A 15,070-nucleotide genomic window follows, 5' to 3' on the forward strand; every position below is an offset into this window, starting at 1 on the left:
TAGGGCTTTCTAAATTTAACAAACTGTTATCACTACTAGTTGGCATCAGTACGGCTGTATATTATAGACTGCAGATAATAGCAGTGCAGTCTTAACATACTTGATGTATACTAAATTGGAAAAGGCTGTGATAGAGACATAGTTACTGATTTATTTATTTATTTATTTAATATACCGCCCTTCTCCTGGAGGACTCAGGGCGGTGTACAGAGCAAAGTAAGCATACAATAAAGCAACAATAAAACAAATAAAACCCCAAATCCATCAGGCCAGGCCGGCTTGTTGGAATAGATAGGTTTTTAGATCACGCCGGAAGGAGCAAAGGTCGGGGGCCATCCGGATTTCAGCTGGTAAGCGGTTCCAAAGGATTGGCGCACCCACCGAGAATGCCCTCCCCGTGGGGGCCACCAGCCGGCATTCTCTGACCGGTGGCACCCTGAGGAGGCCCTCTCTGTGGGAGCGCACAGGACGGAGGGGTGTTGACGCTGGCAGTAGGTGCTCCCGTAGGTAGTCTGGACCCATGCCATGTAGGGCTTTGTATGTCATCACTAGCACCTTGAATTTCACCCGGGAGGCAACTGGAAGCCAGTGCAGCTCACGGAGCAGAGGTGTAATATGGGAGTATCGGGAAACCCCCAAAAGCGTTCGTGCAGCTGCACTCTGTACCAGCTGAAGCTTCCGAGTGATTCTCAAGGGCAGCCCCATGTAAAGAGCATTGCAGTAGTCAAGACGAGAGGTCACAAGTGCATGGGTGACTGTACGCAAGGCATCCAGGTCCAGATTGGGTCGTAGCTGGCGCACCAGGCGAACCTGAGCGAAGGCCCCTCTGGTCACAGCTCCTATGTGATCTTCTAAGGAGAGCTGTGAATCTAAGAGGACACCCAGGTTGCGAGCCCTATCTATGGGGCGTAATAACTCGCCCCTGATATTGAGAGATGGAATACTCTGAATATCCTGGCATGCCGGTATGTACAGCCATTCAGTCTTGTCCGGGTTGAGTTGAAGCCTGTTCCTCCCCATCCATTCCCGGACCGCTTCCAGGCAGCGGGACATCACGTCGAGGGCATCACTGATGTGGTTTGGGGTCGAGATGAAAAGCTGGGTGTCATCAGCATACTGATGGTAACCCACTCCAAAACCACGAATGATCCCACCCAGCGGTTTCATGTAGATGTTGAACAGGAGAGGCTAGAGGACCGACCCCTGAGGAACTCCACAAACTCCTTAGCTTTCTATCAATAAAAGGAAGTTTATAGTGGAGAAGTTGAGCATACAAAAAGCAGTTTCTTATAGTGAGTATTCAATAGGGAATAGGGAACAGGATAAGAAACAGATTTCAATTCTTTTTTTTCTTGGAAGATGTATTGATCATATGTTCTTAAGGTATTATGTGTACCTTTCTTTAACTCAATTACAAGTTTGAACTATTGTTTCATTTCCTCTTCAAAGTTAGAATTGTTTCCTATAGTAAGTCAGTGTCACATATTTTGTGGCATGATACAAAATATTCTCAATATTAATAGTCATAACTTTTTAATATTCATAACACTTTTTCAGGGAATAACTAAGCTGAACTTGCTTCAACAGGAAGATGCTTATTTTATCTGTTTTCAACTATTTAGAATGGGAGATGCACTGTTGGAATGATGTGACATGACACCAGCTAATGGATATTTATGGAGGCTTGCATCTCTGTTCATCGTAATTATGAACAATTATGAACAATTCCTGTTCTTTTATGTGCTCATTTGGATAGCTAATGTAGTCACCTTACTTATAAGGATTCCCTTGTTCCAGATGTTTCCTCCTTTTAGATTGGGTGAAGATCTATTGCCATGTTTTTGGTTAATATAAGGAATTGAAAATTGATGAAGGAAACTAGACTACCAGACGTAGTTTCAAATATTAACTAATTACTGAAAAAAGGTTTTATATTCATCTGTTCACAAGTAACTGCAGTACCAAAATGCCCAACTCCTTCTCATGGTTTCATGATAGTGTCTACAATGCCTTGTCAGTCTGGAAATTCCATAAATTTTTATATGCATTTCGCTGTTAATGAAAACTAAGATTCAACATATCAAGTTGTTGGCAGTATTCTAGAATAGATGGAGTGTATTTCTCAGTTTTAAAGAATTTCAATATTTTCCAACCCTGATGGATTCTGGTCCATTTGGATCTCTCTCATAAGATTCAATCCTCCATCCACATATTTTGAACCCATAGGAGTTTCATTTCTGGATTAATAGCTTCTAGATTTTTTTTAATAGTGGGGTGTAGAAACTTATCCTATTTCCCATTATTCTTTCACTGGCAAAAGAAAAGGGAAGAAAAAAATGAGATCAAATATGTGAAGTTCTATAGCGGATTGATCAGTGTATGAAGTCCGATATCTCCTAGGAATTAACACTTCTTATGTAAACAGAAAGATATACTATGGTAAATCCAAGTGCCACAAGATTGTTCACAGTTTCATCTCTAACATCAAATTTATTCTATAGAATTTGGATTATTACGTTCTCATTCCACCAGCCTGTGTGCAGGGGCATGAGGTTGGTGTGTGTGTGGTCTCTTAGGATATTTCAGCCACACTACTGGTATGAGGTGTTCAGGTCATCTGATAGTGTATGGCTTATCAAAACGATGCAACGGAAAGGTAATATGTAAAACTACTATTAGTAAATGGTTTCAGATCATATGTTATTTCATTTAAGCTGTGCTTCAGATATTGGAGCCCATTTTGTATGTGGGGCCACTACTTTCATTCAATCGTTGCAAATATTCTCCTACAACAAGATGCATTAAAAGTGTTCGTATCTGACATTATTGCTTTACTATTTAAATTTACTGCCTGCTCCAACTACTTTTCAACAAGAATAGAGAATATTTGTACTTCTGGTCAATAGTAGGTGGGCTCATCCACATTAAATCTGTATTGAGCAACTTTTTAAGGAATGGATTCCCACAGATTTCCATAATTGAAATTACTTTTTCCTCTTGTCACCATATTTTTTTCTTTCCTTCTGATTATATTTATTTTTAAGTGCTTTTCTAATGGCTAATGCTGTGCTATCTTCAGTTTCAATGCAAGGGTCATTTTGGAAAATACTATTACATTTTTATAATGCTTATTCCAATCTTTTATGAAAGAGAAATAAAGTTATGTGTTGTACAAGATAACAGTTCATAGTTTACATTGCCGCTAATTCAGTTTTACTGAATTCAATGGAAGTAATTCTGTTTATTAAATGACTAGTCTGCATCAAGTGCTATGTGTTGGCATTTCCTTTTACTCTTTATTTATTGATATGTCCTTCAGATAATCTACTCCAGACATGTCAAACACAAGGCCCGGGGGTCGGATCCGGCCCGCGAAGTGGTTTCATGTGGCCCGTGAAGCCATCCTGGAAACAGTGAAGGAATGCCCCCCATTGCCTTGGCCCTGTCCCAGAGACCCTCCTTCTGCCAGAGACCCTCAGATCTGTCCCACTCCTGCCCAGGCTGCCATAGGCACCCTTGATGCAAACGATGTAGAGTGGCCACGCCCAACCAGTAGGTCATATGCACTCTAGCCATGCCCACCCAGTAGGCCACGCCCATACTGGCCATACCCACCCAGCCCCTTGAGGGCAACCACAATGCTGATACGGCCCTCAATGAAATTGAGTTTGACACCCCTGATCTACTCTATAGTGAATCTTCCAGTCCTTTGGAACTACACTTAAGTACCAGGGATAGAGGGGGAAAGAAAAACCTATTCTGTGATAGAATAATACTACTGGATACAATCCAATTTTCTCTGATCAGTTTTGATCTATATGCGTTGTTTTGATATTATGGTAGGTTATGTAGGAAATTGTACAAGTGGGAATTCTTGATGAGAGAGTTACTTTGAATTTTCTTTAATATTAATATTAGGTTTTACAGCATAAGGATAAAAATAAAAATCCCAAGTATTCTACCAGTCATGCAAATTATAAAAATTGTTAATTAATTTTTGTTTAATAAATTTTGTTTATTTTTTTTTCATTTAAAACTGATACAAACTAAAAATAATAAAAAATACAAAGTGCAGGAAAAAAGGAAAAGAAAAGACAAGAAAAAGAAATATATAAAACAATGACTTCCCTCTTCACCTCAACAAGAATAAAATAATGTTAGTAACTTATCACCTTCTCTTAATATAAAACACATGATCACTTCTTTCCATATCTCATCTGTAAACAAATCTTTAAAGCCTTGTCATTCAGTCCTGGTTAGCAAAAGTCCATTATGGGTTACCATAGATAACAACATATCTATTTTAACCTTGATCAGATAAACCAACCTTATATTCTTCCGTTTACCTTTAACAGTCTTGCTCTTTAATTCTTTCAAATAATGCCTTAGAATTTGATTTGTTTTCATTTTTTTCTTTGTCCTTTTCACAAAATCTTTCTCTTTTGTAAATCCAATATAGAAATGTTGTCCAAGTTACACTTTTTGGTTTGTCATTTGTAATCTATGTTCCTTTTAATTATATACGGCATTAAGCCAGTTTCATTTGTATAATCCATATTCTTATAGCCTATCATTTTAAAATCCATATTCAAATCAGTGTCAGTCTTGTCTCGTAAAACTTGTTCCTCTTTCAAACAAGCTATTTATAATGGCCGACACTCTTAAAATTAACTTCTGAGACTATTGTTCACAAATATTCTTTGATACAGGTAGTCCTCAAATTACAGCAGTTCTTTTAGTGACCATTCAATGATGCAACATCATTGAAAAAAGCGACTTATGACCATTTTCACACAACTGTTGCAGCAACTCCATGTTCAAAATTTGATCAAAATTTGGTTGCTTAGCAACTGACTCATATTTATGACAGATGCAGTGTCCCAGGGTGATGATATGATCACCTTTTATGACCTGACAGGTAGAGTCAATGGGGAAAGCCAGATTCACTTAACAACCATTACTAACATAACAACTGCAGTGATTCACTTAACAACTGTGGCAAGATAGATCATAAAATAGGCCAAAAAACTCATTTAACAACTGTCTTGGTTAGCCACAGAAATTTTGGTCTCATTTGTGTTCGTAAGATGAGGACTACCTATACATCCAACGCTAAAGTATTTTGCTCCTTTTTGTAATTGTAATAGTAATTTGAATTTAAATATTTTCTCCTTTAATTGTAATTTTTAGTTCCTTCTGGTTCCTTTTAGCGTGCAGCCTTCAAAGTCCTGTCCTATTTTTCTTTTAGAATAAAAAAAGAATAGTATTTTCTCATGGGAAAGATTCTTATAATTAATTTCAGAACCTTTCTTTCAAATTCACCTGGGTTCTTAGTCTATTTGTAACTTTCCAAAATCAACTTTCTAATTTTTTTGCTGTTTATGAAAAAACAAAACCATTTTTAAAAATGTCCTTAAATTTGTATTTAAAAATTCTTTGTTTAAGGTTTGACAGTTACTCACTCAGTGAATGTTGAACGCTTGTTGAACTGAAGGTTTTAATAGTTGAGAAGTGGTTAAGTAGTTTCCAAAAATGATTAAGCAATAAGACTCTGGGAACCTTCTGTCTTTGTAGGTTACATTATGGCTGTGAGCTTCATTGAATCCCCCTGACTCCCAGCTGCTTGACTCACAAGTCAGCCACAAGAATCTTGAATTCTGCGGTCTACTCATAAGTCACAATCTCACAATCTTGTCTTTTACCCGAAAAAGACTGTGCTGGTTACAGATCACCATCTGACCACCATCTCCACTGTCATTCCATGCCCACTCCTTCAGGGATAGCTATTTTGTCATAAATCCTCTCCTGAAGTCGTATGTTTGGAGTATTTTGGGGGTACTTTGCATTAATTTGTAGGTGAGAAAGCTTAGCTGAATAATGCTTTTATCAGAAAAGACAGTTAATGGCGGTGGAAAGAGACCCTCTGAGCCAAGCTTGAGTTTTCCCCAATAAATATTTGCACAAGCCATATTCTAAATAGAATCTTTGTCACATGACAGAACATGGGTTTCTTGTAAAAAAAAAAACAAATTTCAGGACAAGTTGTATAGACTGTAATTCTCTTAGAGTGGAAATTAAAACTTTGATCATTCTGTGCAATTACTATATACAGGTAGTCCTCAACTTACGACTACAATTGAACCAAATTTTTTTGTTGTTGAGATATTTGTTAAGTAAGTATTGTCCTTTTTTATGACCTGCCTTGCTTCAGTTGTTAAACGAATCACTGCAGCTAAGTGAATCTGGCTTCCCCACTGACCTTGCTTGTCAGAAGATCTTATAAGGTAATCACATGATTTTTGGGACAACGATAACGGTCATAAATATGACCCAGTTGTCAAGCATCTGAATCACGTGACCATGGGGATGCTGCACAAGTTGTAACTGTGGGAAACGGTCATAAGTCAGTTTTTCCAGGGCCGTTAAACTTTGAACAGTCACTAAATGAACTGTTGTAAGTTGAGGACTATAAATAAATTGAGAAAAATACACCAGAAGGAATGTACTAAAGGTTCAGTGCAGAAATTCCTCACCCCTACCAACTCGAGGCAAAGGCAGCCACGTCCCTTAAAGTCATGTCTTATATAATAAAAGACTACTACTTTCTAAGCTTCATCTAGTCCGAGTCTATTTGTAGAGTCAAAGTTGAAAAATGTCTTCAACCTTGGAAGAAACAGTTAAAGAAAGGAAAAAAACGTTTAATACTCTTTTCTCCTACTGTCAGGGAAACTCCATTAAATAATTTGTATTTATCAATTATGTGTGGAAACCACTCTGGAGAAAATGCTAATCATCTTAGCATTCCTTACTAAAGATCCCAGTTGCTAAGATAAATGCAAAATATAGTTCCACCTTAAAAATACAACAGGACAGGGTTTCTGTACAGAATGAAAGCAGAAACCCAGAGTATAAGCAATTTTACTCTTCAGTTTATATTCTATCTGCACTGTTATACTTCATGTATAAATTTTTCCATGGGCTCCCATGGAGTATTTTTGCTCAGTTTTGTGACAGATGTTTAAATATCATACATTATTTCTGCAAACCAGAAACTATATACAGGCCATTTCACCTTGAACAATTTTATTTCCTTTCAACACTGTTACTGCACCTGTGGTTTGTTGTTTAACAGAATAAGAATTGTACCACAATCTTATTCAAAGAATCCAAGTTGTAAATCATCTCAGATTAATGTAGTTCAGTTTATTGTGAAATGCTTATAAATTCATACATTCTAAAATAATTTAAATTATGAGCAAGATGTTTTAAAATGAAAAGCAACCCCAAAGCCCCAAATATATTTTCCAGTACCATGCTTTACAATTGGTATCAGGTTCTTCTAGTGAAATGTTATCTTTGATTTTTGCCAAACATGCTTTCTGATACTATGGCCAAATCGCTCTGTCTTTGCCTTGTCTGTCCAGAGCACATTGTTCCAGAAGTCTTAGTCTTTGCCTAAGTGTTCATGAGCAAACTTTACTCATGTGCTGATGTTTGTTCTGGATAGCATAGGTTTTCTCCTGGCAGAACTTCTCAAGCAGATTGAATCAGTGCAGCTTTTTTTAATGGTAGACTCATACACTTTGATACTGTGGTGAGGAGTAGGGGCTATCAGACTTCTTTCAGCTATTTGCACTCTGATCTCAGGCTGAACTTGCTAGGATGTCCTGGTAGTACTTCACGGTTCAACCACAAAGAGCAAATCAAACTAAATTGCTTCCTCCCATATGAAGTTGCAATCATTTGCATCTGATCTGGGGCACCTGATTCTAAGTTTAGTTATTTGAGGTAGTGATAAACATAGGGATTGAGTTATTTTTTCCAAATATGAAACTTGCATTTCGGTTTATTTAAATTACACAATGGACCACAAAATATAAGCGAAGAAACAACATTTGTTATATCATTCCCTTTATCTGTATTGCTGAAATGAAGATCAAATATCTGTATGTTAAAGTATGTTAAAAAGTCAAAAAATTCAGTGACGTATAATTTTTTTTCACATGACTATAACTTTCTGCATATGCCTCCTTCTCCGAAGTATTTTAAAGAATTGCATGGGTAAAAAAAGGGAAATCCTATTCCTTGTGTAATCTTGGAGTTTGCTCTTTATTTTGACAAAATATGTGAATTAATTTTTAGTGATTATGATACCAATACCAAACAGTTAAATAATATAAGAACCATGGTGGCACACTAGTTAGAATGCAGTATTGCAGGCTAACTCTGCCCAAAGCCAGAAGTTCGCTGCTGACCAGCTCAAGGTTGATTCAGTCTTCCATCCTTTTGAGGTTGGTAAAATGAGGACCCAGATTGTTGGGGGCAGCATGCCACTTAGAGTGTACTGTAAAGTACTATGGAGTGGTATATAAGTCTTAAGTGCTATTACTATAATGCATTTTTGAATATCTGAAAATGCTTTGCTAATAACAGTTTTAAGTTCATATTTTTAAAAGAAAAATCAATGGTTCTTACGGCCAAGATGTGGAATTACATATGACATAATGTTAGTACTTCTTCAGATCTGCCTTTCCTTGTTCCAACATTGTGTGAAATTGGTGAGCAATCCCACTTAATAAGAATCAAAACAGTAAAAATAGAGCACTTCAAATAATAAGAATCCCCCTATTAACTACGAAAAGTCAGGCTCCCAAGAACTTTATTCAGAAAGAGGTTCAAAGGAGCGAGAGTCTTAATAGAAAGGACACTTCCTATGTACATTTTTCATTTTGGTTTGTATGGCAGACCTTATCACGACATATTATTTTAAAGAATTTTAAGCATTTCTTTAAGCATCCTATTTAACGTTCTGTTAGGATTCAGATGGGAGATTTGAGTGGAAATTACTTCTCTTCAACTTTGGAGAGAGTTCATGCTTAAGGAAGTCTGTATTTGTGTGCTGCCAGGAGCTCCTGTCATTGGCCAAGCGGAAACGTGGTGATTCTGAAGAAAAGGAAGCACCTGTTAGCAAGCCTACAGCATCTTCAGACTCTGAGACTTCAGATAGTGATATTGAGGTTAGTCTGTGTTTAACTGTAAATTGAATAAAACAAAGTAATGTGAATTAGTTCAGTTCTGGTGCTGAGATTATCCACATTAAATATGAAACACGTTTGTGAAGGCTAGAGACACTTGACACTGCATGGCTTTGTGATAGTGTATATCATGAGCTGGGAAGTAGCTAATATTCCCTTGATTCCTGTGGAAAAATTATCTCAAAATGGTTGCTCTTAAAACAAACCTTAAAGGAAAACTCCAATGATTGATTCTCTAACTTATTCGGAAGTTCAATCCTATCATCTCCAATGTAAAGATAATTTTCATCTGAATTTTATTTATTGACGGGAAATGGTTAAGGAAAGCGTGCAGTGTTTTTGGCAATAAAGTTGGCTTGTTTTCACTATGTAGTTACCTGGAGCTAAAGTTTTGAATGACATGCTAAATTGAGTTCAAGTAGAGTTTTCCAATTACAGGGAGGCAATTGCTTTTGCTCTTGTAGTAATAAACAATAGTAAACAGTGGTTTAGTGTTGTATCTAAATGAAGCTGTTTCCCAAGTTTATAAAATACTTGTTCAGTTCTTCATTCCCTTTTCTAAAAAAATAAAACTCTTAATTTTGCTATTTTGTTTGCATATAGTTATAATACAATATTATTTTTGTTTTATAGCTGTGATTTTCTTAACTCATCAAATTAAATTTTGTTCAATTGTGTGAGTAAGCATGTACGCTAAAATCCTAACGTCTGTACATTTGGCTTCATGAAATCTACTTCAGCCTTGTCTCATAACTCTTATCTTTCCTTTTATGCTACAGTGGACAGTAGGGGGTTCTAAAAACAAAAAGAAAGGGAAAGCTGCAAAAGTAGAGAAGAAGGGAGCCATGAAGAAACAGATGAACAAAGCAGCTTCATCAGGCAGCTCTGACAAAGATACGTCTGCAGAGAGTTCAGCACCAGAAGAAGGTAACAAAAAAGGATGCATGTATTTAGTCAGTGCTTTTTTTATAAAAAAAAAAAAAGGTGCCGGAACTCTCATCTTATTAATCTTTTATTTATATAATTTATTTGATTGATTGGCTGGCTGGCTGGCTTATACTCTTTGGTTGCGCTGTGCCCTGTTTGCAACTCCGCTACTTACTGAGAGAAAGTTGGTGAAATCGCTTCCCGGGGGCACAAAAGGAGGAAAGATTGCCGAGAAGTGCGCTTACCTGTATACTGGCATCGTGAAGATTCTGGATTTCCCTCTCAGCTTTCCTATCCTAGGAAGATCCAGCAGAGACTGACCAAAAAGTTCATCTCGGGTCTGAATTCCCATGCAGTGAAAAGGAGAGGGCTTGCAACTTCTGGTTGTAGTTATCCACGTTTCGGCACACTGAGATAATCGGCCACTTGTACAAATGCAGAGCCTATCATGCTTATGGATTACTGATTCACATTTCCCATGGATTGTCTTCTGTCCATGGGAGGGAAGCTTGGTAGATTCTAAATTTCATAATTTTAGTTATTCCTTTGGCAGGGGGTATAAGAACAAGCTGCAAAGTTCTTTAAAAACATGTTTCTCGCACATTTATATTTTTGAATCATAAATATTAAATCTTTGTTCTTTTCAATGATCCATACTAATGCTTTAGAAATATAATTTCCAGTTTTAGCTACAGTAAGCAAGGAAATTACACTAAAGCTAAATTTAACATTACTTGTTAAAGATATTTACTGTATTTCAGAATTAGTATTCTTTCAGTCACAATCTTATTCCTATTCAATTTAGCTGATTTTAAAATGCAATGTAAACTCATAAGCACATAAAAAGAAAACAGAAGAAACAGCTGCAAATTAACTCAACAGTCCTATGCTTAGCAACATTTCCATTTAATCAAAGTCCTTGCTCTTTCCAAATCTGTTTCAGGGTTTACTTTCTGTATATACACAAAGAATGGGAAATGAGTTTCTGGGCTGGTTCAAATTTTTTATACATTCCAAAAATTATGTCATGAGTGATATATTTATAGGTATATAATTGACAGTACAATTGGCAGTGCAGACATGCCAAATGCTTCTAAAGTGAGAACCAAAATACATATATACACAATTTTTTCTCCCCTAAATTTTCAGGTAATGTATCTGTTATATATAAATATAAAAGCATGATAGGCTCTGTATTTGAACAAGTGGCCGATTATCTCAGTGTGCAGAAATATGGATAACTACAACCAGAAGTTGCAAGCCCTCTTTTTCACTGCATGGGAATTCAGACCCGAGATGAACTTTTTGGTCAGTGTCTGCTGGATCTTCCTAGGATAGTAAGGCTGAGAGGGAAATCCAGAATCTTCACGATGCCAGTATACAGGTAAGCGCACTTCTCAGCAATCTTTCCTCCTTTTGTGCCCCCGGGAAGCGATTTCACCAACTTTCTCTCAGTAAGTAGCGGAGTTGCAAACAGGGCACAGCGCAACCAAAGAGTATAAGCCAATGAAGAAAAAGGTATTCAGATATTTCCATCTCTTCTCCTTTTCTGCTTCGAGTGGTATGCCTGCTTTCGGGGGGGGGGAAGCGGAGGCATCTATTTCTCGCTTCTCCTGACGCGAGAGCGGGGCTGCCTTTCCAAGTCGAGACCCCTCACGGGAGAAGGCACAGAAAAGGCAAATGATTCCAGGAAAGAACCGGCGTGCTTGGGATTGCTATAGCAACAGCCTCCTTGTTGGAATTCACGGCAGCCGCCGCCATTACGGGCCCCGAGAGGGTGCCGAGGCCATGCTCTGACAGCACAGTGGTTTGACATTGCTGTGGGCAGGATGCTAAGGTCGAAATTGACATTTAGCCACGCGAGGTTAGGGATTCCTCTTTTTTCCCCCAGCACTCGGGAATCAGCAGTCACACATTTCTACAAAGGTGAGGGAACCGAACACAGTGGAAGTGTGTATCGTGTTGAGGGCCAGGCACTCCAGGGTGTCCATGTAAGTGCGCAGGATGAGGCGGCAGCGGAGGCGCAGGTCCAGCACCGGGGAGGCCACCAGCCTGGCTGATACGGGTGAGCACAAGGAAGGAGTCCACATGGACTCCGCAGAACCCACCTCCCACTCCTTGTCCTCACTTACCTACTTGAGATGGTGTAGTTGGGCAGCAGGGAGGGGTGCAAAGTTCCTGCCAACTCTCCTTCGCTGCAGGCAACTTGCCTGTGCAGTTTGCTGGCCTGGTCTTTTGGCGCGCTCAGCAGCATTTCCAATAGGGGGAGTAGCACAACTTGTGCAAAAGTTTTTTTTTTGGGGGGGGGTGTGCAAAAAAAGGTGCCGGAACGCCTTTCTGAGCATTCTATGAGAAAAAAAGCCCTGGTATTAGTGATGGGAAGAATTCATATATGGGGTGAATTTACATAGCATATTTACTCAGCCCAGTTTTCTTGGTTTGTACAGTCCACTGATGCATAACTGTACAGGTTGGATTCAAATAAGTTTGGTTAAAGTGTGGTAAGTTTGTTTGGGATTCAGGGCATCATATGAACATAGCCACATTCTTTAGAGATTAGACCATAGATTTTTTTCTCTAGTTCAGTAGTCTTCAGACTTCAGTTGCCCAAGGAATCCTTCTCAATATGAAAAATCGGTGAAAAACCCATAAAAATATTTCATGTAATACATTTTATTAACCTTTGGGTTCCAGAGAAGATAGTTTGCATACTATAGCTCTAAATAATTTATTAACTTTTGATATACCAAAAGTTAATAGAAGTCCATTTCAGACTCTTTTCATATTTGGATATAAAGGAAACAGAGGAAAAATGCTTTTGTCTTTATTCAAAAGATAGCTTTATTTTCAAAGTCAATTCTGAGTATTTCCTATTCATATGGGTAGCTCTTGCTTAATAACCACAATTGGGACTGATAGCTCTATTTCTAAGCAATGTGGTCATTAAATGAAATGTGATGTAATAGGGTTATAACCTCATTTCTGCCAACGCTGTTGAATGAATCACCCACAGTCATTAAATGAAACCTCATATGACCACAACTTGCAATTTTATTGCCAGTTTCTCCACTGACTGCTTGTTGGCTGTGAAGTTTGCAAATGGCTATGACATGATCATGGGGTGCAACAGTTGTAAATGCCTGTAAACTGTGAAAGGTCCAAATGACAATCACATGACCACGGAGTTGCTGTAGTGGTCATAAATGTGCTTCTAGAGGCTATCTTGCAAGCCAATGTACTGGTGACTACTCAAAAGCACTGAGGCATATTCAGAACTTTGGGATTCTGATATTTACTCAGTAATAACAAATATTAACGATGAACAAATGCTACCAATAAGTCTATAGAAAATGCACTCCCTGCTATTATAATAATAATAATAATAATAATAATAATAATAATAATAATAATAATAATGTTGGAAGGGACCTTGGAGGTCATCTAGTCCAACCACCTGCTCAGGCAGGAAACTTTATACCATTTCAGACAAATGGCTGGCCAGTCTCTTCTTAAAAACTTCCAGTGTTGGAGCATTCACCTCGACATCTTTTTTACATCGTGGTGACCCAAACTGGATGCAGTATTCCAGGTGTGGCCTTACCAAGGCATTGTAAAGTGGTATTAGTACTTCACGCGATCTTGATTCTATCCCTCTGTTAACGCAGCCTAGCACTGTGTTGGCTTTTTTGGCAACTGCAGCACACTGCTGGCTCATATTGAAGTGATTGTCCACTAGGACTCCGAGATCCCTCTCACAGTTACTACTATTGAGCAAGGTACCACCTATACTATACCTGTGCATTTGATTTTTCCTGCCTAAATGTAGAACCTTACTTTTTTCACTATTGAATTTCATTTTGTTAGATAGTGCCCAGTGTTCGAGTCGATTGCTGGAGTCTTTCTTGTCAAGCAGTACAGGTTTCAGGATTGATACCAAAACTGTATAATAATAAGTATGTATGGAATGCCAGTGCCTAGCATTCTAAAAGCTTGTTAGTAACTGTATACTTAAATATAAAACACATTCCAATAAAACACCTGAAAAATATTTCTGGGGGGAGAAGCCAAATATAGAGAATTTGTGTTCAGTGTAGGAAAAATATAGCTGTAAAGAAGAGGATACAGTTTGGATGAGGAAAATTATAAAGAAAAAGATTTCTCAGCTATTTTTATTTTTTAATAAATTTTGTAGCTTTGGTTTACTTTTCAGAGTGCTCTTGAAATGTGGTATTGCTGGTAACCTAATTTGCATTTGGGAATTCTGAATTCTTGTGTTTCTTGAACCTTTGGCGAATTCCTATAGATTTTACTTTAAAGTAATTTCCGTTTAGTCCTACAAGTCAACTTTATATGGAATCGGTCTAGTTCATCAAGTAATCACAGTTCAGCAAGGGCTAATAAGAATATACCTTTAACAGTTTCAAGGTTTGTCAGTGATACATGCTGACTTCTCACAAGCATGAGGCATTCTATTATTATTCTATGTCTTGTTTTCTAACAACAGGTTTCTAGCTTAAATGGTAGGCATCTGCCTGCAAAGCTTAGAATCCAAAAGTAACTGTATATGCAGAGGCAGAATGGAGATGATGAGTAAGAAAAAAATGGTTATGAGCATTTCCTAATTATGAGTTCTTTGATTGTCTCCCAGTAGATGATTCTCTCCATTTTCTTTCAGGGGAAGTATCTGACTCTGAAAGCAATGGCTCTTGCAGTAGCTCAGACTCTGAAACTTCATCTGAAGATGAGTTTACTGATGGCTATGGGGAGGATTTTATGGGAGATGAAGAAGATAGAGCTCGCCTAGAACAGATGACAGAAAAAGAAAGAGAGCAGGAATTGTTTAATCGGATAGAGAAAAGAGAAGTTTTGAAGAAAAGGTGAGTTTTTGTGCAGCCATTTCATATTATTGTATTTATGCAACATTCATTTCATTTTGGACTTTTTCAGATAAATATTTTCTTTCCTTTTGCTCCATATCATTTTTCAGGTTTCTGAACAAAATGTCAGCAAGTTGATTTCTGGCTAGTGTTTGGGGTTGTTGTTTTTTTTCTGTGAAAAACAAGCATAGCTATAGAAAAAATGTATATACGTAAATAATTAATCATTAA

General features: G+C 37.7%; 1 protein-coding gene across 1 annotated transcript in view; it reads left to right on the top strand.

Moving 5' to 3' along the window:
* RTF1 (RTF1 homolog, Paf1/RNA polymerase II complex component) overlaps positions 1 to 15,070 on the top strand; it is a 34,079-nt gene that overhangs the window by 1,692 nt on the left and 17,317 nt on the right. Inside the window, exons 2-4 of the mRNA XM_083374606.1 lie at positions 8,907 to 9,017; positions 9,815 to 9,962; positions 14,638 to 14,839. Coding sequence (XP_083230732.1) covers positions 8,907 to 9,017; positions 9,815 to 9,962; positions 14,638 to 14,839 — 461 coding nt within the window. The remainder of the gene's footprint in view (positions 1 to 8,906; positions 9,018 to 9,814; positions 9,963 to 14,637; positions 14,840 to 15,070) is intronic.

The sequence above is a fragment of the Vipera ursinii genome (genome assembly GCF_947247035.1).
Source record: "Vipera ursinii genome assembly, chromosome: 1".
Taxonomy (NCBI): Eukaryota; Metazoa; Chordata; class Lepidosauria; order Squamata; family Viperidae; genus Vipera; species Vipera ursinii.